At 31.3% G+C, this 23,051-nt stretch overlaps 2 protein-coding genes, 1 long non-coding RNA gene, 1 other non-coding gene and 1 pseudogene across 6 annotated transcripts; 4 read left to right on the top strand and 1 right to left on the bottom strand.

Moving 5' to 3' along the window:
• The first annotated feature begins 564 nt into the window (after nucleotides 1–564).
• On the top strand, nucleotides 565–2,312 carry LOC111301275 (uncharacterized). 2 transcript variants are annotated; one of them, XR_002691502.2, is made up of 4 exons: nucleotides 565–658; nucleotides 1,169–1,387; nucleotides 1,542–1,707; nucleotides 1,888–2,269. It is a non-coding gene; the product is annotated as an uncharacterized LOC111301275 (long non-coding RNA). The 2 variants fall into 2 exon arrangements; XR_016327987.1 differs by lacking the exon at nucleotides 565–658 and having other exon boundaries at nucleotides 665–1,387; nucleotides 1,888–2,312.
• A 956-nt stretch (nucleotides 2,313–3,268) lies between these two features.
• TRNAY-GUA (transfer RNA tyrosine (anticodon GUA)) lies at nucleotides 3,269–3,354 on the top strand. The gene is given in 2 exon segments: nucleotides 3,269–3,305; nucleotides 3,319–3,354. It is a non-coding gene; the product is annotated as a tRNA-Tyr (tRNA).
• Nucleotides 3,355–3,543: 189 nt separating this feature from the next.
• Nucleotides 3,544–6,413, top strand: LOC111301272 (ferredoxin, root R-B2 pseudogene; annotated as a pseudogene). The gene is made up of 2 exons (XR_016328286.1): nucleotides 3,544–3,682; nucleotides 5,739–6,413. The product of XR_016328286.1 is annotated as a ferredoxin, root R-B2 pseudogene (transcript).
• A 6,083-nt stretch (nucleotides 6,414–12,496) lies between these two features.
• Nucleotides 12,497–15,114, top strand: LOC111301270 (glucan endo-1,3-beta-glucosidase 14-like). The gene is made up of 3 exons (XM_022896825.2): nucleotides 12,497–12,696; nucleotides 13,333–14,366; nucleotides 14,480–15,114. The coding sequence occupies exons 1-3, from the start codon at nucleotides 12,642–12,644 to the stop codon at nucleotides 14,537–14,539; spliced, it is 1,149 nt and encodes a 382-aa protein (XP_022752560.1). The 5' UTR covers nucleotides 12,497–12,641; the 3' UTR covers nucleotides 14,540–15,114.
• Nucleotides 15,115–17,700: 2,586 nt separating this feature from the next.
• On the bottom strand, nucleotides 17,701–22,213 carry LOC111301271 (cytochrome c oxidase assembly protein COX11, mitochondrial-like). Its single transcript, XM_022896826.2, has 8 exons — nucleotides 21,964–22,213; nucleotides 21,335–21,442; nucleotides 20,656–21,007; nucleotides 20,500–20,552; nucleotides 19,608–19,680; nucleotides 19,415–19,519; nucleotides 18,178–18,258; nucleotides 17,701–18,094 (listed from the first exon to the last, which is right to left on the bottom strand). The coding sequence occupies exons 2-8, from the start codon at nucleotides 21,412–21,414 to the stop codon at nucleotides 17,993–17,995; spliced, it is 846 nt and encodes a 281-aa protein (XP_022752561.1). The 5' UTR covers nucleotides 21,415–21,442; nucleotides 21,964–22,213; the 3' UTR covers nucleotides 17,701–17,992.
• Nucleotides 22,214–23,051: the final 838 nt, after the last annotated feature.

Below are 23,051 nucleotides of genomic sequence, written 5' to 3'. Positions count from 1 at the left end.
AGTTATTAGTATTGAAACCAATAATGTGGACATTTGGTGCACAAATTTTATATTGTAATCCTGTCTAAAAAGTTTCTTCATATCACCTTCCTCAAAAATTGTAAATCAGTTCCTTAATGCAGAAGAGACCGCTTCTTTTCCATTACTGTTTCACCTGTGGACCTTCTGTGTCCTGTTAAACTTATAAACCCTTAAACTTACCGCATAGGATTGTAAAAGACTTGAGCCAAAAATTCAATTGCCTTTTCAGATTAATGATATTAATTCTTGAACCTGTATGATATGCCATCTGGTTACATAGTATTATTATGACAGGAGGTGACAATGCCACCTGTATGATTCCTGAATCATTTTGCTAGAATTGAGGAAATAGTATTAGTATGACAGGAAGAAAATGGTGATTGTGATGCCAAATAGGTGGAACTTTGATACAAGGAGAGTAGCACAGCAATCATACTTATATGCTGTTTGAGACCAACTATTCATGACCATGTCTATCTTTTCGTCACGTAAAGGCAGTGTTTTTGGCATTAATAGATGGATGGATACTTACCTTTTAAAGATGCAGATATTTAGAATCTAAATGTCAGCATATAAATTAATATGCCATTTATTTTCTATACATTTTCTCATTTTCTTTAGAGCACAATAAATATAGGTTTCTGTTATTTCATTTTTTTATTATTCATATCTTAGTCTTTTAATTTTGTTATTTATTATTCATTTACTGAACTTGGATTAAAAGTGTTTGGCTCCATCATGTGATTTTGTTTTGTAGTATAATCTGTAGGTTGCTTTCGCCTATGAAATAGGAAATGGCTTTGTTGTTATGTATAATTGATTTGTACTCTTATTTGCTTCATTGATTAGAATTGTTTTGTGACACTCAATTTCTTTTGTGTTGGAAAATTTGAACTTAGACCGTAGAAGTTGTGAATTTGGACTATCGTTAGTTGAATGGGAATTATTTGCTGTTTCTGGATTGAAATATTCTAGTCTGAAGCATTGAGCTGAATTCTGCAATGTTTTGGGTGTTCATATTTGTGATTATCAATTGTTTATTTTTGCTTAGATTAATCCTTCATTATACTTAGGATGTATGTGGTTTTTTGTCATCTACTGGTTTATAGTTTTCTTTCCTGAAAGACTTTGGATTTCTTATTTACAGTAAGCTTCAGAGTGATGCCCTCAGAGAAGCTATTTCAACCATTTTGACTCAGTCCAAGGAGCGACAGCATAAGTTTACTGAAACCATTGAGCTGCAGATTGAGTTGAAAAACGATGATCCCCAAAAAGCAAGCGTTTCAGTGGTTCCATGAAGCTGCCACACATTCGTTGCCCTAAGATGAAGATCTGCATGCTTGGAGATGCTCAACATGTTGAAGAGGTAATTTTGCTGCTTTCATAGGTAAAGCTTTTTTGCTTTCATTGCTTGGAAGAATGTTTTATTCTGGACTCAGGTATATGGACTTTTAATGTTTGAGTGGTCGTTTGGTGCAATGAAGTTTTTTCTGTTTTAAATGCTTTAATGTCTACTGCAGGCAGAGAAGACAGGCTAGGATTATATGGACGTGGAAGCACTGAAGAAGCTAAACAAGAACGAGAAGTTGGTGAAGAAGCTTGCCTAGAAGTATCATTCCTTTTTGGCTTCTGAATCTGTCATCAAGCTGATCCCTCATCTCTTTGGTCCTGGTCTCGACAAAGCAGGCAAGTGATGAGCTTTTTTATTGCACATCTGTTTTTGGCGTTTTTTTTTTTTATTTGTACTCCTCAAGGCATTTGCAGAGGAGACGAAGTCTATGCATGCTGCATTTGTCATTTTTGGTTTTTAATTGGATGATTTTTTGCACCAATGTGGGGAAATTTCCCATTCTTGTTACTCACCAGGAATTCCTGGAGTCCAAAGTGAATGAGACCAAAGCAACGTTAAAGTTTCAGCTGAAGAAGGTCCTTTGCATGGGAGTTGCCGTTGGGAATGTAGCTATGGAGGAGAAGCAGATATTTCATAATGTGCAAATGAGCGTCAATTTCCTGGTTTCATTGTTGAAGAAAAACTGGCAGAATATAAGTAGTCTTAGTTTTTGATTGTATACATGCAGGATTTTGGGCGTGTCTTCATGTTTTTAATTACATGATCTGATTGAATTTCTTTAGAGCACAGTAAATATAGGGCTTATGTGAATGTGAAAACTTTGTATTGGGATTGACATTGGTTTTGTCTTTCCTTTTAACAGTCTTGATCTTTCTAATTCATGTTCAGTTTCCATTGTTTTTGTTCTATCAAAGAATTATAATCATAATAGTAACATCATCATATTACAATCTAGTTAAGCAGAACCTTGTTCAATCTTTTGGACTTTAACAAGTATTGAATGAACCTTCTATTTCAGACACATATGAAGAACATCAATCCTGAAGAGGTAAGAAAAGCACATAGCCTTACCTATGGAATTGATGTCTGAAATCTGACGTGAACAAAAGATCAATGAACTTTCTAGTCTTGGTAAGAGTTGGCAGAGAAAAATAGGCTATGCAAGCTTATTGGAAGGCATGTTTTACACGTGTTAATAAACCTCATCCTGCTAATTTCTTCCTGGTTTATTCCTCAGTCCAGTCCTAAGCATTCCTAGGCTAGCTGGACAAGTTTTTTATCATCATGCAACAGTGGCGGATTTTTTTTTTCCAGAATATTCACTTATAATATATATAAAAAAAAATTAACGAATTTATTAATTTTATCGGTAAAAATGTGTAAAAAAATTTTTCTTTTAAATTTTTTTGTTTTTTAATATTTGAAGTATCCATGAAAATCTTATTGACTTATTTAGATTCGTCTATTTCGTAATTAATTTCAACATTGCGTATAATTTTAAAATTTCGTAAATTCGGATTGAGGTTGGCAGATGGAATAATTGCTGGAAAGGGAATAGTTAGGCATGTCACGGCGTGAGCAAAGAGTCGTGCGGCTTTCTAAGTGATGGCATTGCTTCGTCTGCCTATGCTACACATATGCCTCCACGAGGGATAAATCTTTAGTAAAGCATCTAAAAAGCATCATTCAAGTCCCAACTCTTTTTGGTTGGATTCATTAAGACATTAAAGTTTTAATATAGAAAATAATCGGGTAATCTATTGAGAAGCTGGAATTTAAATTTCAACATATAGAATTTAATATTTGTTACATAAGAAAGACCTATGAAGTTAAATATCAGAATCTTCAACCAAACTAACTTTTGTCTATTCATTTTTCCAAAAAGTTGCGAGCAAACCGACCTTAGCTCAGTTGGTAGAGCGGAGGACTGTAGTGGTACCATAGCAATCCTTAGGTCGCTGGTTCGAATCCGGCAGGTCGGAAATTATTTCTTTTTATTTTTCAACCTTAACTGATAATAAATGGAAAAAACCAATCCATGGGAATGGTCACGTGGTTAGGTTGGTTTTGGAGTGGGTGCGTCTTTTTCATTGGCTGATTGCCTGTCAACAAATGCCCAAAGGCAAAACCCCAGAGATAGACCAGAACCAACTTCCTCCCCCTTCCCTTATGTACAAAGCACTTGCCAAGTGCTGAGTGCTGGCCTACCCATCATCATCACTATCACTCATTATTATATTAGGTTTTTTACACTATAAATTTAGGTCCCCTCGTCTTCTCCGCTTACCCCCGGCAACCCAAACTCCCTCAGTAAGCCCTCCGTCCCTCTATCTCTCTTCCCTTTCTTTATCTTTGCGTGTACACCTTTATCTCTGCATCTAAGATTTTGTGTTTATAATCTGCTTTTAGCTTTGATTACTTGTTTCTGCTATCTGGGTTTTTGTTTTTTTGCTTGTTGGTCTTTTTCAAGCTTGGGTTTTCTGGTTGAATTGTGAGTTTTTATTTTCCCATTTTTCAGATCTTTGTTTTAGGAAGAATATGTCGTACAGGTGTGATAAATTTTTTTTAATAGATGAATAAGAAATTTTCATTTTTCGCTTTGGAAACCTGTTGTTCTTGGGTTGATTATTTATTGTTATCCACCAAAGTAGCTACATTCAACCTAGACAATGGAAAAGGAGATTAATTTGATTCATGCATTATCAAGTGATTTATTTTTGGTTAGTGAAGGGTAAAGCTTGTATTGGTTCACTGGAAGATCTAGAAATGTGATAAAAGTCATCCATTTTTTTTCATTTTATGCGGTGAATCATTTACCAAGAAGATTGTTGGAGATAGTCTATATCACTGTTTGCTTTGGTTATTTTCAATGTTTGCTTTTTCTTATTCTAAGGTCAGCTACTCTCACTTTTTAGTCTGTGTTAATACATTCTATGAAATAGTGGACCTGTCTGTTGATGGGGTTGATAATATAGTGTACTTGTTTGCTGAGTGGGTTGGTTGTTGAGGTAGATGCATTGGGCTATAGCGATTCAGTGTACCATTTTGTAAAAATGTCTTTTCTTGGGTCCTTGGATTTTTCAAATTGTGAATGGTCCTAACTTTTAGCATAAGCAAATTGTAGTGGATAGTAGTAAAAACTTTTGCATTTCAGCAAGTTCAGTAACCTGGAACCTATTCACATAATTGACTCATAATAACGGGTTTTTTACATGTTATTGATAGGAAGAGAAGAAATTTTCAACTAGAAATTCTTTTTGATTAAGTCATTGCATCTTGGAAGATCTTCCTCGTTTATTTTGTCAGACGTGTTGCCAATTCTCGGTTTGTGCCTTTTGACAATTGTTAGAATGTGGTCTTTGATATTGATTTCAATGCTGGTCCAAATGAGATAGGGCAAAGAATTGGGTAATGCGGGATACAAGTTAACACTCATGTTTTTCTCATTTTTTTAAAGACATCTTGTAAGGGCGTTTAGAAGGGTCCAATAAATACTGAGCCATAGATAAAAGACTTTCTTGCATTTCTCCTGGAACTCTGGATAATGGTTGTATGACCTTCAATCATGCTGTATGTTTGATCATGCATGAACTAAAAAATTGCAATGAACTAAGAGATTGAAATATTAATTGACCAATGTTTTCATATCTGGAGAATTTCATTAGATGACATGCATAAGCATGATGCCTTTCTTTTAACTCTCGAACTTGATGGTACATGTGTCCTTCTCTTCCCCAACATAAACCCTCCCTCCCCATCTCTCTCCCACTTTTTCATACTGAAGGAAAAAGCTAATTGTTCTCATCTTGTTTCTCTAACTCACACTAGGCATGCGGTTCTTTTAGTTTATTCTTACATAGAAATATATAGAAATATATTATATACAAATCTAGCATATAAAAGACAATCTTCACATATCTTGACGTCTTGGAATGGTTATTGTTCTTTGATATCTTGAAACTGGTATTGTTTATGGCTTCTCAAGATTCCAACCAACTACTAAATGCTATTATGTTGCTTGTAATATTAAAGTTAGACTTTAACAGTATATCACTGTTGCTGATAAGTGATCATAATTCATGTCATTGTCTCAGAATTGAGGGCCCGAACATTAGCTCACTGGTGCCTTAAGTTTTTCTTTTAGTTATTGTTATTTGCTTAGCTTTTTCTGGTTTTAGTTCCTGCCTTTTCTAGTTTTGCTTGCCTCCTGTATGACTGAAATTTTGAATTATCTGAATATATATTTTTTAAATGCTTGTATATGGCAACCACTTAAATGACAGATTAGTTTTTCTATTCATTTTTCTTGGATTGGTAAAATCACAACAAGGAAAAAAAAAATCTGACAATTGTTATTTGGATTCAGGAGTAAAGATGACAACTGTGAGGCTTACCTCTCCTTGTGTCGTTAAAGCTGAAATCCCCAACCGATTTAAAAGTGTTATTGACAAGGCCCCAACATCTCTTGGATCTGTTAAGAGCATCTCCAAATCTTTTGGGTTGAAACGTACCTCCAATTACAGAACACCAATGGCTTTGTACAAGATTAAGCTTGTAGGACTAAATGGTGAGGTGAGCGAGTTTGAAGCCCCTGATGATCAATACATTTTAGACACAGCTGAGGAGGCAGGAATAGACTTGCCCTATTCTTGCAGGGCTGGCGCTTGCTCCACATGTGCTGGGAAGATGGTGTCAGGTTCAGTGGATCAATCTGACGGTTCATTCCTCGACGAGAAACAAATGGGGGAGGGTTATCTGCTGACTTGTGTTTCATACCCAACCTCAGACTGTGAGATTCACACTCACAAGGAAGGTGATCTCTACTAAGTATTTTACGATCAGAAATGAGTAGGATCTCTCAAGTTTGTGGTCTAGAACTCTTATCTAAATTTGTACCAATAAGGTTAAATGCTCTCACGGACAATTTGTTATCTAGTATTCATTTTTATGTTTGTGGCTGATGCCATCTCGGTTTAGAATTTTAACCATTTTTGTGGACTGCCATAGTTGAAGTTGGAGCCCTGTGCTCTTGAACTACCAATATTATCTCTAAGTTTTATCTTGAGAAGAATGCAATTATCATAAGCAATCGATGCCAAGCTGTAATATGAAATGTAAGCTGTTGGAAACTTGGAATTGCCCCTTACTTTTGATACCAGAGCTTTAGAAAAATATGCCATTTGGTACTTACAAAAAAATTTACTTGACATTATGAAGTTTTAAAAGTAATGTATCATTTTCATTTAAATTTTAAATTTTAATACAATTCGGTACAATTTGTTACAATTATCTTATATGTACGTTTTTTGTTTAATAAAAATATTAAAAAATTTTTAAAAATTTTATATCAATCGCATTTTTACGGTTCAAATAAAAATATATATTCTTAATTTATATCTGAAAAAATAATTATAGTATGTGAGTACAGATACAACTTAATATTTCTCAAATGTCACGCTTTGATATGATTAGTAAAATTAAAATTTGAATTTAAATGACATAATTTAATAGTTTATAATATAAATTATACGGTTTATTTTTAAAATTTTAAAAATTTATAGCATAAATTATACGGTTTATTTTTTTAACTATTAATTTATATAGTTTCTTCAAATTTAAATACTAAATATGTAATTAACTTTTTCGAGATGCATTAATATCATTAAAACTTCAAGTTTGGCACGAGTGTACATCTTGTGTTGTGGAAAAATGAAGCTTTTTTTTGGTCTGATCACAAATATCTCAACCAGTAATAATTTACAGACCCAGAGATTATTATTTTTAAGCTTTATGAGAAGAAAGAAAATATTATGCAAGAAGCTTAGCTTATGGAAGGCCTAAATCAGTCCAGTGTTGCCACTGATAGCAGGGAAAAAAAGATGACAGGAAGAGAAGGGAAAATTGAAAAAAAAAAAAAAATGGGAGAAGACGGAAATGAAAAAGGCTTGGGCTTCTAAACTTTGAAAAAGTTTTCAATCTTGGGCTTGTTCCCAATATGAAAGATGCAGAACTTCCCTATTCCTTACTGTGTAGTTACTTTCTTTTTTAAATTAGGTTTATCCCGTATCGTTTACATTTAAATTTAAATAGTGAATTGAATATAAATAAATTTTATAATTTTTGTGACATGTTTGATTAATTAATAAATTTTAAAATATTATTTATAATTATTTATTAAACTTAATAAATAATAAAAAATTAAATTCATTTATGACTTATTTGTAAAATATTTTATTTGTTTACGCAATTGAAGGTAAACAATATGAAAGAATTTTATTATATTTATAATTTTATTTATTATTGATTATTATTTTTTAAATTTAATAAATAAATAAAAATTAAATTTATTCACAAATTATTTACCAAGCGGAAATCAAAGTAAAATGAAGATCCCCAAAGAAACAACTTGAATCACTGTATGCTACCAAGAATGAGAGATCATGAGACAGTTGAGGATATGTAAAATAACAAGTGGACCGGAATTTTCACTTGACTTTTTCTGTAATAAAATAAGATGTTTGGGGAATGATAAAGCACCTTTTCATTGACCACAATTCCACTAAAAATGATGGAAAATACCAAAAAGTTTGTTCTATAATTGAAGGGAGTTCTCCTTCTCCTTCTAGGCTATTGCGAACTTAGGCAGCTGCACCTTCAAATTATCAGAAGCCCAAGCATCTTTTTCCTCTTACATATTTGTAGAAGTTCGTGTTTTTCTCACTTTACAATGGAGTGATCTTGAGTCAAAATATTCGAAATTGATTATCCCTCCAAAAGAAAGTTTTAGTCAATTAAAATTACACACCATCCAATGATAGAAACTAGGAAAAAGAAGAAAGGATGGAAATGGATAGCCTCAGAATCCAAGTGCTCAATGAAAGCATTATGTATGAGAGGAATTGATGACTGATCAGTGATCACTTTCATTCCTTCGACATTCTTTTTCTTTTCGTTTCATTCTCTTTTCCATGCAGCTCTTTCTTTTATCAGTGGGCAAATGACCCCCCTTTTTGTTTGGAGTGGGACATTTTTTTATTCCATGGTGACTAGCTCCATATAACCACATAATTTCCAAGTTTCTCAAGTTCTCAGTACTAACTTTTCCATGTTATTTCACAGCATTTCATTTCATGCATGCATTATCTTAATTTATGGGGTCCCTTTTTTTTCTCAGAAAAGAGCCAAATATAGGCAAAGAAAGAGAAAAAGTTGGCTACATAGTAGGCTTTTCAATAGCAAAACGAGTTGTCTTTTTAACATGAAAAATGGTCTGGAATCAAAATCTTTTGAAATCTGTTTTTCAATTAACCAAAAGTTCATTGTAATATAATTCAACTTTTGGGTTATACAAAAGGCCACCATATCTATTTTAGAACCTAGCCATTACCCGTGAGATTTGCTTCGTCTTCTATACCAAGAAAGAGACGGCTAGCTAGAAAGAAAAGAAAAGAAAAGAAAAAGGGGAATCCATCTTAATAATTTCGGAATTATTTACTCAATAATGAATTTCATATTATCTAAAACTAATAAAATACTTTGTAGCAGAATTATTTGCATTGTTTATGCCATTTTTTCATTGTTTGATTATTGGCAAAAAGATATGAAAAAATAAATAATAACTTCACGAACATTTATTTTCAATGAGTAGTCGCATAGACGAATATCTTACCAAGTTTTTATTCAATTTGTTTGATTAAATACAGATCAAAGCTGCACTTTTCCATCTGGAAAGTTGAGTTCCAGAGTGGATTATTGAACTCCATCTGCACTTTAATGATCTGCCACACTACTATTTTTTGCAGCCAAAGCTCAACCACCCTACAGTGTCCCGACTATTTACACAAAGAAATTTCCAATTTAGAGTAGATATATAAAAATGTATTGAGAGAGAATTAATTTAAGCCTTGTTCTTGATTTTCTTTATAAAAGAAATCATAGTTTGAGAATTGGAAAAGAAACAATCGGTGTCGTAATAAGTTCAACATTAGATTTATTTGGACTAATTTAATATTGTTGTTGTAGTTGAAAATAATTAAATTAAAAAAATATGTTTAAAATAAATAATAAGAAAAATGTGGTTAAGAATGTTAGGTGTTAAAATAATAAAATATTAAAAATATATGATAATATAGTAATTTTTATCACAAAAGTTTTTTTTTACTGCAAAAACACTTTTTTATTAATTTTTTGATTTGGATTGCAAAACCAAACTTTTAAATTGAAAAATCATTTTTTTATTGTTTAAAATGAGGTTGAGCCAAAATTAATTTTTGAATGCAAAAGTTACTTTCAATAATAATGTTAAATTATATTTTAATATTATTTTTTAAAAATAATTATATAACTAATTAAATTGAATTTCTAAGTTCAAACAATTTGCATTTTCACTGCTGACAAAGATGAGTTTTATGTCCATATGGATCCTTGTCATTCAACAGCTGGACAAACTTTTTCACAGTCATTGCCAAGTCAGATTCAAGTAAAATTGTTAGCTAGATATTAGAGAATTAATAAAGCTAATAATTAACGGTCGGTCCATTCATGTATCAAGAATTTCAGCATATTTCAATTCATACATTGCTTTTTTAATTCTTATAAATCTTGTTGTATATTTCCAGAGACAAGAAAATAAAAGAAAAGAAAATAACATATTTTTACATTAAAGTCTAAATGCTCAGATACAAGATTTGCTAAAATATTCAATCATTAGATTATAACCTTTGAGGTGTATGAAATAATTTTACTTATTTAATATGAAAATATATATATATATTAGTTTATTTTCAAATTATATTCCAATTTTTAAAATTTGTAACACATATAAAATTTATATATATTGACTTATCATTAAAAAATAAAATTTTCAAAACAACAAGAAAAAAATTATGTCTTTATTTTGGATATTTTTGTTTATAATAATATTTATACACCTGCAAGATTATATCAAATAAAAATAAATTATGCCTTTCTTAAAAAAAATAAAAATATATATTATTAAATGATAAATTAAATAATAAAAGAAGTATTAACACACTTTCACTTTAGTAATCTTGACTAAATTATTATTTAAAATATAAAAAATGTTAGAAAATATGTGAAAAAAATAAATTGAAAAAAATATTATTTTTCATAAGTATGAAATTGTAATAACAATAAAATATATCTTGGGAAAGAGTTATATATAAAAAAAGTCAAATTGCAATAGTAATAGAATATACCTTGAAAAAAAGTTATTGAGAAAATAAAAATATTGATGTATAACATATTATATTTATAATTTTAAATTTGTATAAGAATTCTTTAGTAGTAATTAGGATTATATAGATAATTTTTAAATTAATTTTTTAAAATTTAAAATAGATATAATAAGTAATAAAGATAATATTAAATTTTTTTACATTTATTTGAATTATAAATTTGATAATTAGAGTTCAAATGGATACAATAGTTTTGATGATTTTATTATTTAAAAATTTAAGATGAAAATTTAAAAAATTTTTAAAGTCTTACATAAAATTACTTGAATTTTTAATGTCTTATATAAATTTTTTTAAAAAGATAATTTTTTAAATCAAGATAAAAAATATATTATTGAAAGATTTAGATAAACTTAATCTTTATAATTTTTAAACATGTTTAAAAGATTTTGATAATTAAATATTTTTTTAAATAAAGTTATTTTGTAAACAATTAAAATTATTTACTAAAAAAATAATATATATATATTTCACATATTTTATTTTAAAAAATATATGTCTAAATTGATTTGATTTTTAATTATAATTTAAATAATTTTGATATTTAAATAAATTTAAAATTATCTAATTTGTAATTAAAAAAATTATCTTATTTTTTAAAAAAATTATCATATGTGTTATTTAAAATAATTATTCACGTAAATACTTATGTGATAAATTTATTTATGTACGTTATTATAATATATATATATATATATATATATTAGATTATTTGAAAAGAAAAAAAGTAGGAACCCAATAAAAAGTTAAAACGTGAAGGATAATTTTAGAAAACAAATTTGGGAAACGTAAAGTACACGTGTGATTGCTGAGGTGTTAGCCGACCGGCGTGATAAAAGCGAAAGAGACGATGATGAACACGTGCGCTCTATTTTAAGATTCGCTTCAGCATAAAAAAAATATTTTCTTTTTTAAAGAGGAACAGTAATTATTTTTAATAGTAATTTTGCTCTCAGATCCGACCCTATCCATTCTCCTTTTAAACCTTGGAAAAATCACTTTTTTAAAACGATAGTTACTGTGTTCATAATTAAAGAAAAAATATATAATTATTCATTATTATTTTCTAAAGTTCAGTAAAATTATTGCATTAAATGCAAAAAAATTTCTTTAATAAAAATCATCATTAGTTAGAGAGAGCCGTGACGCATTAATATTCCTAAACATTTATTCTTCTACTAAAATTATAGATTGTGTTGAAGAATGTATTAATTAAATATATAAAGGCAACATTATTGTATGCTTGTATAAAGATATAGATTAATTTTATTAATATAATTTTTTTATATGTTGTAATTTTATTTATGTATAAGATATAAAATTTAATGTGTTGTTTTTGTTATACTTTATTTATCTAAAATTAGCAGAATTTTATTATAATACAATAATATATAAAAAAAAATCAAAGAATATCAATTTTAATAGTAGTCGATTCTAAACTAGTAGCATTAAAATTTCAAGGATTACATAATTCTTTATTAATTGAGTCCTGATTTGAGGTAACCCATAGAATCTTGACAGAATCCTTAATCCGATAAATAATTTGTGTTGTGTTCTTTTCCATATGTTTAATTAATTTATTTCTCTTCATTTTTGACAAATACAAACCTTTCAAGCAATGCGTAACATAATTTTTTAATTTTTGTCTATTAAAAAATCCTTTAATTTTCAATAAAAAAACAGGGACAGATGTGGAAATGAAATAAATATGTTGCAAATTACCTTAAACAAGGTTAGTTAAGATAAAAACAACCGGCCGGTAATATGATGTGTAACTGTGTAAGAAAGCTACTGCCATTGAAACCCCGTAAAAAGAAAAATTATTATTATTATTATTATTATAAAAAAGTGCTATTTTCTTATTACAAGAACAGAGCACGTTGGAGAAACAGGGGAAACAAAGAGTTCTGCATATATAGAGAGGGAAACAGACTGCGTTTTGGTGACAGATGATACGTCGCCGCTGAAGGGGTTGGTTAAGGTCTTGGATTTAAACCCAGTTCAGATCAGTTATGGCTGCCGGTTCTCTTCTCTTTAGACTGCTTTTGGTTCTTTTCACTCTCTCAGGTTTCTATTCTTTGTTTCAAGTTTCAACCGTTTTCTCATTCCATTGTCGAGTTGCTGAAAGAAAAATGCTGAAAAGATAAGAACACAAAGGGAAAAAAGACAAGTGTTTTTTTATTAAAGTTTCAGAGTTTTCATTTTAGTAGTAACCCAAGAATCAAACTTTTTTTTTCCTCTGCTTTATGGCATTTCAAAATCCAATTGTTTTTCAATTATCTTTTACAATTTTCATGCAAAATAAATCTTGTATTACTCTTTCTTTAATTATTACTTGAGCTTCCTGCATTTCATTTTATATGGCTGCTAAATGTTCAGTATGCACATAAAGTTAGTTGATGATGATTTATTTTTATTCAAATAAACTGAAGTCTAATGCATGAGTTGGATATTTTTTTTTTGGACATGAATTTTGGGCTTCTTGACTAATATTTAAATGAATACTCATATTTTTAATCTGATATTTGCTTTTGGTTTTCATCTTTTAATGTTAGCAAACTATAAATCTTTTACTCTGAACCATATTATAATCCATCTCTTGTTTCTTCTTGGGTTTATTTTATTTATTTTATTTTTTATTTTTGATGTTTCTTTTTCTTTCAGCTATCCTTTGTGATTCACTTGTTTGTATTCTGGTTTCAGATTCACCAGTCCAAATCCTTGGTCTTGGAGTAGGAATCAACTATGGCCAAATAGCAAACAATCTTCCTTCTCCTTCACGTGTCTCCTACCTCCTCAGATCCCTCAATATTAGCAGAGTAAAGCTGTATGATGCAGATCCAAATGTTCTTGTTGCCTTCTCCAACACAAATGTTGATTTCATTATCGGACTCGGGAACGAGTACCTTCAGAACATGACTGATCCTATCAAAGCTCAAAACTGGGTTTTGCAGCGAGTTCAACCCCACCTTCCTCAGACCAGGATCACTTCCATCACTGTGGGGAATGAGGTCTTCAAAACCAATGATCATCAGCTATGGTCTTATCTCCTCCTAGCAATGCAAACAGTTTACAATACTCTCGTTGATCTTGGCCTTGATAAACAAGTAACTGTCACTACTGCGCATTCTCTTGATATCTTAAGTGTGTCCTATCCTCCTTCGGCTGGGGCTTTTAGGCAAGATCTTGGAGAATATCTACATGCAATTTTGAATTTTCACGCTCAGATCAAGTCACCTTTCTTGATCAATGCCTATCCCTATTTTGCATACAAGGATAAGCCAAATGAGGTGCCACTAGACTATGTGCTTTTCCAGCCTAATCAAGGGACAGTGGATCCAATAACCAATTTGATATACGATAATATGTTGTATGCTCAAGTTGATGCTGTTTATTCTGCAATCAAAGCAATGGGACATACGGATATTGAAGTCAGGGTTTCCGAGACAGGTTGGCCTTCCAAAGGGGATGAAAATGAAGTAGGAGCTACACCAGAGAACGCAGGACTGTATAATGAGAATCTGTTGAAAAGAATAGAAGAGAAACAAGGTACGCCAGGGAAGCCAAATGTGCCAATTGACATATATGTTTTTGCTCTTTTCAATGAGAATTTAAAGCCTGGTCCAGCATCAGAGAGGAACTATGGCCTCTACTATCCTGATGGTACCCCAGTCTATAACATTGGAGTGCAGGGTTATCTTCCTGAGTTGGTATATTCATCACCTGGCACAAAGAATGTAAGAAACGTACTCTTTGTATCCTTATTACGCCTTTACAATCTCATCTTATTTTGATGTTTTCGATAATAACTCAAGCATGTTTTATTCTATCAATTTGGAATGTTTTGCAGGCATTATCTGTCTCCAGCGCTCTTCTGATCTTGGTATTTGCATACTTGATCTCTGCTTGAAAACATGTGAATTTGGCTAGTAAGGAAGGGAGGGATCATAAGGGAAAACAGTATTGCTGGAGACAATTCAAATTCCAGAGGGCAGAAAATTTAGTTGAGTTATTCAATGCCTTTTTAACTGTTAGAGCATGCATCAATGAACAACCATCACAGTTATTCATCCCTATTTCTTGAAGTAGCAATGTGGTCCATGCTCACATACATGTGAGGCCATGATTGTTGGATACATTTACATGTGAGTCTGGATGGACTGTAGTGCACCAGAGCCTAAGCCTCAAATTAGTTGATCTTTCCTAGCTCATGTCTCATGAACTTGACCTGCAATAGGCTCATAGGATTTAAAATGTGCTGGCAAGTTTGGGTATTTTCATGTTTTTGACCTTGTTTCTAATCCTTTGAACTCAGCAAATATTTGGGATTGCGGCAGCTGAAGTATTCAGGTTTCAGGGTTTATTCATATTTAAGTGGGATTTCTTGTGTCATATTGGCCCATCAGGAGATTGGGACAATTAAGGATTCTATTTTCCAGACAGATGTATATATTAAGTTTTTTTTTTTTTTCTTTAAAAGAAAAAGGGTCTTCAAATCATCTGGTAAAGAATTTGGAATAATTTTGTTGTAAGGTTTCTACCCCATGGCATCCATAAGCAGGACCCCTTGAATGCTGTGGCTGTCAACTCCACATATGCACCAACTGGCTGCTGTGTAAAACTGCAAATTCATGACATTTTTTTCATTTAAAATATGGTAATGGGTCTCCAAGCTTCTTGTCTCAACTTGCAAAGTAATCATGCACGTGAATCTTTTCTGTGTTGAAATTCTTCTTTGTCTTCAGCTAGACAAAAGTCCAAATTGGCTTCCATCAAGAAAAGAGAAGCCATTAGAATCCCTCTAACTGCAGCCAAAATTGTCACATTATCTTTTTCTTTTCTTCCTTATCTCTCATGAAAACCTCCAAAACTAAAAGCCGGTGGCGGTGAGCTCTATCTAAAGATGGTTTGCTCTTTGTCTGCTGCTCTTTCCTTCCTTTCCCCAAAAGAGAATTCATGGCATCAGCTTTTGTTGTATCAATGTCCAATCCATGTCATTTTTCAGCTCTTTTGCCATCAATAGGCTAACACGTAAACCAAGTGTGGGTCCTCTCATCCAATGCAAAAATAGTTTTCTCTGTCAAATTAGGGTTCAATTTAAGCTGCCTAAATGTCTGCTACTCTTCCTTTGTTTTCTGATTTTTATTAAGCTCAATATCAAATATATATGTTTGAAATTCAATTTGTTTTAACAATTATCAATACCTAAAAAAATTAAAGTAGGCTGATAGCTTTCAACTTCATGGATCACGCCTTTGAATTATGGAAACCTAGCATCAGCATAGCCAATGGATAAGATTGACAGATAGACGAATTTGTTTGACTTTTCAACCCTACTGGCCGCCCTAGTAACATCAGTTTTTGATCCTTGGTTGGTTCATGCTAGCAGAATCAAACCTGAAAAACTTCGAAGGCAATTGTAATGAAGCAGTCCTACCCATTTACCAACATTAGCCATATCTTATTTTGCATGATCCAGTGAACATCAAACAGGTTTCTTCCTTGGTCCTAATGTTAGACTTTTCACCAACATATGGATTTAGTTTGGCTTTGATCTTCAGACATCATGAAAAATTTATGTGGATGAGGAAGTATCAATCTACATCCCCGAAAAAGAATGATGATAAAATCAAGGAAATCGACTAAAACCTGCCTTAAGACAACTGAATTAAAATCATTGAACCAACAAATTTGGATTTTATTTTTCATTCCATAAATATGATTGTGATGGGTTGCTTCATTTGTCTGCAGGGAGGTAAAGCACTGATCATTATTTCCAACGGAGGAGAGCATTAGTTTTATAAACTTTGGAAGGTGATAATGTGCTAGGAAAAACAAAATTAGCCAAAACAATTATTCAGTAACAGATGATAGTTGAATTCAAATTAAAGAAACATAGACATAGATTCTTTAAAAAGAAAACCTAATAAAAGGAGAATTTGGTGAAGATTTTACAGGCCTTCAGCTGGTTTCCTTGTTGTTCTCTGGTTCACTACTACTAGGTGGTACTGGGATGGGATTCCATAGTTGCTGAAATAGATTGTTTTAGTTTTGTCATATAGCATTAAAAACTTTATTGTTTTCAGTTCATTTGAGAATGTTTTTGATATTCCTTCTTTCATTTTTTTTCCTTCTCATTTTTCTTTATTTGTACATGATTAGGAACCATATCAAGAGATTATGATGGATATGCTAGTTTATGTAATGGAAAGTAAAGGTGATAATTTGGAAGACATTGGGTTGAAATATTATTGAACATAGTAACCTCAACAATTGACAAAATCCAATGTTTTTAAGGCATTAAGTTGTTAGAAATTTGTTTTTCAAGACATGAAAAAATGAAACGGGTTGAATCCCAAATGCTTTTATCTTAAGTAGTTGAGCTAATAATGGAGATCTGATTGATGTTCATGAATCAAGCACGAGGATTAAATTAATCATCTTGATTGATATTGGATTTAAATTCATATTTATTAAATATTATATTTTAAAAATAACTATGTGAACTAAATGAATTAAATTATGATGAAATAAATTTTTTTTACGATTTACATGAATGATGTATCTTCGTGATAATCTTAACATAAAATTTTTTACTGTAAAATGTGTCTTTGGAATCCAAATCCGTCATGGCATGCACTAACAAATTCAACAAGGTTTATTATCTTCCCATACAATTTAAAATCAAGATATGAAGATTAATGGTCTGTTTTAAGATCACGATTTGAGCAACAAAAAATCTTCAAACTACACAGATCCCATAAAATAACATAAATGGCAAAATTATAGATGCACTTCAACCATTTTGCATACGAAAATGCCAAGCCTCCAGTAACATTCAACCACGTTCAAAACCAAGCCATGGCTACAACGAATACAACAATGTCATTAAAGAAGAAATTTATCTTCCTACGGGATGGCTGCATGGCAACATGAAATTCCCCCCGTCCCTTCATTATTTCTCATCCTTTCTGGCAGCTTCCTCAATCTCTAAGTCAAACTTCCCCCTTCCCTCTTAATCTCTTATCCAAAAATCTATTTCATGGGAACTCCATGGTAGGAAAAAAAAAATGAAAGTGAAAAACAGTGACATTTGCAATTAATCCACAGTAGAACTACAAGAAGATTTAAGAGAACAGCTTTGATTCCACCAAAAAGGGTTGGAAAGGAGAAGGTACTACCCAAAAAATGCTACAAAATAATGTTTCTACTCATCGTTCTTCCAGTATACAAAAAATGGGCTCCTGTTTCTCCTTGTATACGAAAATGGGATCCTATGTTTAGTCTTTTCACAAAATCATTTGGTTCCTTGGACTTAACAGGTTTATTCTCATGTGAATCATGTTCTAAAATAATTCCCCTTTTATTCTTCAGAAACCTTGAAAAATGTATAGGATAAGATCAGGTTGTTGATACCATCCATTCGGGGATCTGTTTCAAACTCAGGATCTATGTAGAAGAAAACCTGCAACAAAATACAAGCAAGTCAATGATCACAAATGAATTTGGACTTTGAAACAGAAAACGACTTAAAAAAAACACACTTACAGGCATGTCAATCTGCTCTCCAGGAAGAAGACGCTGCTCCTCAAAGCAAAAACACTGTATTTTATTGAAGTAAACTGCAGCCTGAAAAAGGAGCAAGAAAAATCAAGCAAGAAAGCCCAGTCAAAATTTTAATGCCTGCCAGGCAATAATGATAGATTTTACCGGTAACTTAATTTGTTTCAACATAATGATTTTTTTTTTTTTCACTCCAAAGATCTCTTTTCTTCCCTTTTCTAGCTCATTATCACTTCAACAAGCTCATAATGATCCACACCCAATGGCTATTTCAGCCAACTTGGAGAAAAGCATAATCAAACTACGTAAAACATCCAATTGAAATATATTAAAGGATAAACAAGATGCCAACTGTTACTAAAAGCATAAAGACAACTATTCTTTTTCACGTTCCTCAGCGTCCATCTCTCAAGACTTTAATACCGTACTTAAGTTTCCTTAAATTTCTTTAAAACGAAACTGGAATTCCAACTTGCCATTGGAGATTTTAGACCTATCTTACACAATTAGATAGGATGATTGTTTTTACTCATTTTTTTTCTTGCAAAAAGAAAATAACAGTAAGAGTCTAGTGCAATAATTCTTTCCTTTAATAGTCCGTATCATCCAATTCAAACAGTTAATCTAGCATTGACTCCAAGCAACAGATGCATTTAATCACAAACTTGAAGATAATGATTTTATACAGACTCTTCTAGGCTGAGACCACAAGTAAAATAATATTGCGCATTCTCGTATTGTCACAACTAGAAGGCCCAAAAGCAATACTATAAACCTAAAACAATGACACTAGCAACATTCAATTCAAGCATATTATATTGGGGTCTAGACATGGATTCACAAGGATACCATTCAAAAAATTTAGAAAGAAATTTAGGCACAGAGAGAGAGATTATAATGTATGTCATGGAATCTACACATCAGAAGACGATCAGTGAGTAGTTGGCAGGCAGAATTTTCTCAATCCAAGTTAGAAGTGTAGCAAAAAGAAAATGACAAGGATTAACTTGAAAATTTGAACAATACTATAGAAAGAAGTAAATACCATAAGTCAAGCTTGTAAAAGATTCAGCCAAAGCCAGAAAGAAATGGATAAAAAATCCTAAAGGCTCACAAAAAAGTAATGCACGAGTGGTCAACCAAATCTAAAAACATGCCAATAACTTTACTTAAAGAAATAACAGATAATTCACAGGTCCAAAGCATGTCTAAGTATCAGTACCTTCATAGGGGTGACGTTATACGTAGAGACACCTGTTATGGGTGTTGAGCTTCGGTTTTCAGCAGTATAAAATGCAAGGGCACTTTCTCCAGGCTTGACTCTCACCTAGCAGAAAATAAATAAATAAATAAAATAAAGGATAAAACAAAGCCATCACTTTACAATGCCCAATCCACAGAGAAAACATAAGCACCTCTCTTTGAGTTGGAACAAATTTCCAGGGCATTCCATCCGCCACATCAGCATTGAATTGGACTACTATCTCCCTGCAAGGATAAAGGCAAATTTCTCAAGATCAAAGACATAGAAGAAAAAAAAAAAAAAGAGCTCCATTGTGATAAAGTCCAATGTTTCACAGTAGCATCTCTTAGAAATGCATAAATTAAATTGAATTAAAATGACCAACTGGCTGTTGTGAAATGATGAATAATCCTAAACCTAACTGCCTCGCTCCCATTTGTTATCCGGTTATACTGAATCTGTATTCTGTATGAAACGGGTGTATAATTAGAAGCCAGGGTTAACTTACAGTCAATCTTATCATATATAACAAAGCATTCCACTCCCCTCTTGCTTTTGGTGCAAAAACAACACCAGCCTATGACCATTAGGGCTGTAGTTTAAGTTGTTCTCCATCACACTCGAGAAAACTGTTTCTTCCAACAAATAGGTTTTCATTTCTTTTCCTTCCTTCTTCTAAAAAGAACATGCTTTATATTGAGCAAAAAATTTCATACCGTAGAAGTGCAGAGAAAAGGTTACTGCAGTTGCTAGAAAGCCCTAGAAATATTATTGAAAGTCATTTTTGTCTCATTCTTGCATAAATCTCACTTGAAAAAAAAATAAGCATGAAAATAACAAATTTAAAGAAACATATGCATATCTAAGCAGACAATGTCAAAAACTAGAATCTGACTATGTCAAAAACTAGAATCTGACTATGTCATAACTCATAAGTAGAAAGAAAACCTCAATCAAATTATGCATAGCTATCCCAACCAAATTAAAAGAAAGGATATTATGATTATAATTATGAAAATTAGAGATTAACAAAAGCTCTTACATCCAAAGCCAAGAAAGCGCACCTTGTTGCTACTGTTCCATCTTTTTCATGCCGCACAATCTTTTCTTCAACACTCTAAAATAAGAAAAAAATATTTGTTCTGGTTGAAAAACCAACAGAGAAATAAATTCTGAAATAATAAATAGATAGGAAAAGAATACATAAAACTCAGCTTCACCTCACGACGTTGGATAGTACCACCAAACCCAGTAACCTGGCAGAATCTTCGATACAAAGGAACAGCAGCATAACTGCTTCCCACCATAGCAAAAACTAATACCGTAAGATACAAAAGAGTCTTTCTGTTTTGCTCTTTGGAAGCATTGGAAGCATGTGAGGAATAGTGGCGCTGAATGCTAAAGGGAGATAACCTCCAAAAACACCGAGAGCCATAAGGGTGGAAATCAAAAGACTTTGTTGGAGGTCTTGTGCTAAATTCACATCTTCGCATCAAACCCCAAGTATTGTTGCCACACCCAGTAGAAGCTTTAAAGAACTTGTAACTTGGATATAAAGCATTAGGAAGAAACCTGGATCAACACAAAGATTTCCATCCCGGTGGTACAAAACCCGGAAAAGCGTGCGTAATTCAGGTTGGGGTGAAAAATGAAATTGTAAAAGAATAAAATTTTAAAGGCTGAGTGTACCCAAATGATTAACCTTAAAAGACTAAAGAATAAGATAATGAGTGAATAATTTGGATTACTAGTCTTTCACAACCAACCATGAAATAGGTATTCCAAAAAAAAAATTCTGAAGAAACTTGTCTTAGTTCTCCAAGTAAAATTCCCAAGCTTCTGATAGAAACAAACATAATTATAACGCCCAAATATGTAGATTGGTAACACGGGGATTACCTTGATTGATGAGACAAAAATTGTAGATTCTTTGTATAGTTCAAGAGAGTGATTTTACTGGAAAGTCTTGACCATGACATGATACTAGCCACCTACGTATCTCTGCACCTGCAAGTGCAAAAGTGAGAAATGAACAGTACAACAATTTAATTTCAGTTTAGTTTCTAAAAAATGGACAAGGTAGAACGTGACAATAAAATCAACAATAGACCAAAAATCAGAAACGATAAAAGAAAGAATATATATTCATTAAAATCAAACACAAGAATACTTTTTTCTTGTTTGATGAGCTTTTCTTTCACAACCAAAACCTTTTCCAATGATAAAAATGTTAAACAAATTAATAGATTTAAAAAACTCCAACAATTTTCCCATGTCATCTATGTAGCAGATTAACGACGATCATTTTAGTTTCAATGGAGCAAGCAGTATTTGACATAAAAAAAAAAAAAGAAACACAATTTCTGATACCTTATTATCAAACTAATCAAAAGCTCACCAGATTCACTCAAAAAGACCCAACTTTTAAGCTTTAACCGATCAAATAAAAGAAACCCATATCAGCAATAAGGACATTAAGATAGAAATAAATGTAAAAATTGAAGATATTAATTCTAAGAACTTTATACCTTGAAAAGAGTATTGACAAACACTGAAAATGGGATCTCAAACAGGAGTAATTTTGGGTCTATTCTTAATCCTCTGCCTTCGAGTTTCTGGCAAAGCTGAAGGCCTGAAAGTGCGGGTAACTGAAAGGAGACCTTGAGCCTGGAGAGGGAAAGTGCGATGGAAAAGAAAATGTAACAAAAAAAAAATGAAATAATCAAGGTTAATTTGCACAAATGGTACTTAACAATAGCGGAATGTTCAGTTTGGTCCACATTTAGTCATTTACACTATTCTATTTATGGAAGGTGCAAAAAATATATATAAAAAACAATTTTCAATAGTTAAAAATTAGAAACTTGATTTTTTTTATTACGTAATGAGTGTTTTTTTTTTGGCCAAAGCTAATCAGTTTAATAAAATAAAAAACAATTATTTATACAAGAATAACTTGTTATCATTTTTTTCTACCTATATATTCGAATAATTTAGAAGTTAAAAAGGTCAAAAATATCTTTAAATTATAATTTAATAATTATTTGAATTTTTAATATTTTGTTATAATCAATTAAATCTTTAATTTTTTATTTTAATTCAATTTCATTTTTAATAAATAAAATCTAATTACGTGATAAAATTTAATCAATTAATTTTTAAATTACAGTTAATTTAACCGTTAAAAGATTTGAGAGAGAAGGATAAAAAAATTTGAAAAAAATGAAAAAAATTATTTTATTTAATTTTACATATATTAAGTGACAAATTTTTATTAATTTTATTGATATTATATAAAATTTTATTTTAATTGATAAAAAAATTAATAGTTTTAACTTTTTATTCAAATAAAAACTTAATATTAAAAGAATTAATTGATTATAATATAAAAAATATTTGAATAATTTTTTAATTATAGTTCAAAGATTTTTTTATACTCTTCAGTCAAAATTTAAAATTCTTATTGCATAACTAAAAAATTTGTAATTTCATGATAGCTTAGCATCCATAGAAGTTACTCAAATCCAACCTTATATTTTATGTTTCTTTATAAAACAAAATGCCAAAAACAAAAAATCTCAGTCCAAAGGGAAAACTCTATGCAGTTTGTAGCCTA

The sequence above is a fragment of the Durio zibethinus genome, chromosome 15 (genome assembly GCF_047325235.1).
Source record: "Durio zibethinus cultivar Kanyao isolate XHJ-2024 chromosome 15, ASM4732523v1, whole genome shotgun sequence".
Classification (NCBI taxonomy): Eukaryota; Viridiplantae; Streptophyta; class Magnoliopsida; order Malvales; family Malvaceae; genus Durio; species Durio zibethinus.
This window is presented reverse-complemented; position numbering and strand designations above follow the sequence as displayed.

Coding starts and splice junctions, on each gene's coding strand:
- LOC111301270 (XM_022896825.2), top strand. CDS start 12,642: ATGGCTGCCGGTTCTCTTCTCTTTAGACTGCTTTTGGTTCTTTTCACT. Junction 12,697..13,332: donor GGTTCTTTTCACTCTCTCAG/GTTTCTATTCTT, acceptor TTCTGGTTTCAG/ATTCACCAGTCCAAATCCTT. Junction 14,367..14,479: donor CATCACCTGGCACAAAGAAT/GTAAGAAACGTA, acceptor AATGTTTTGCAG/GCATTATCTGTCTCCAGCGC.
- LOC111301271 (XM_022896826.2), bottom strand. CDS start 21,414: ATGTCATGGTCAAGACTTTCCAGTAAAATCACTCTCTTGAACTATACA. Junction 21,008..21,334: donor TTTTTGTCTCATCAATCAAG/GTAATCCCCGTG, acceptor GTGTTGATCCAG/GTTTCTTCCTAATGCTTTAT. Junction 19,520..19,607: donor TTGTTCCAACTCAAAGAGAG/GTGCTTATGTTT, acceptor ATTTTCTGCTAG/GTGAGAGTCAAGCCTGGAGA.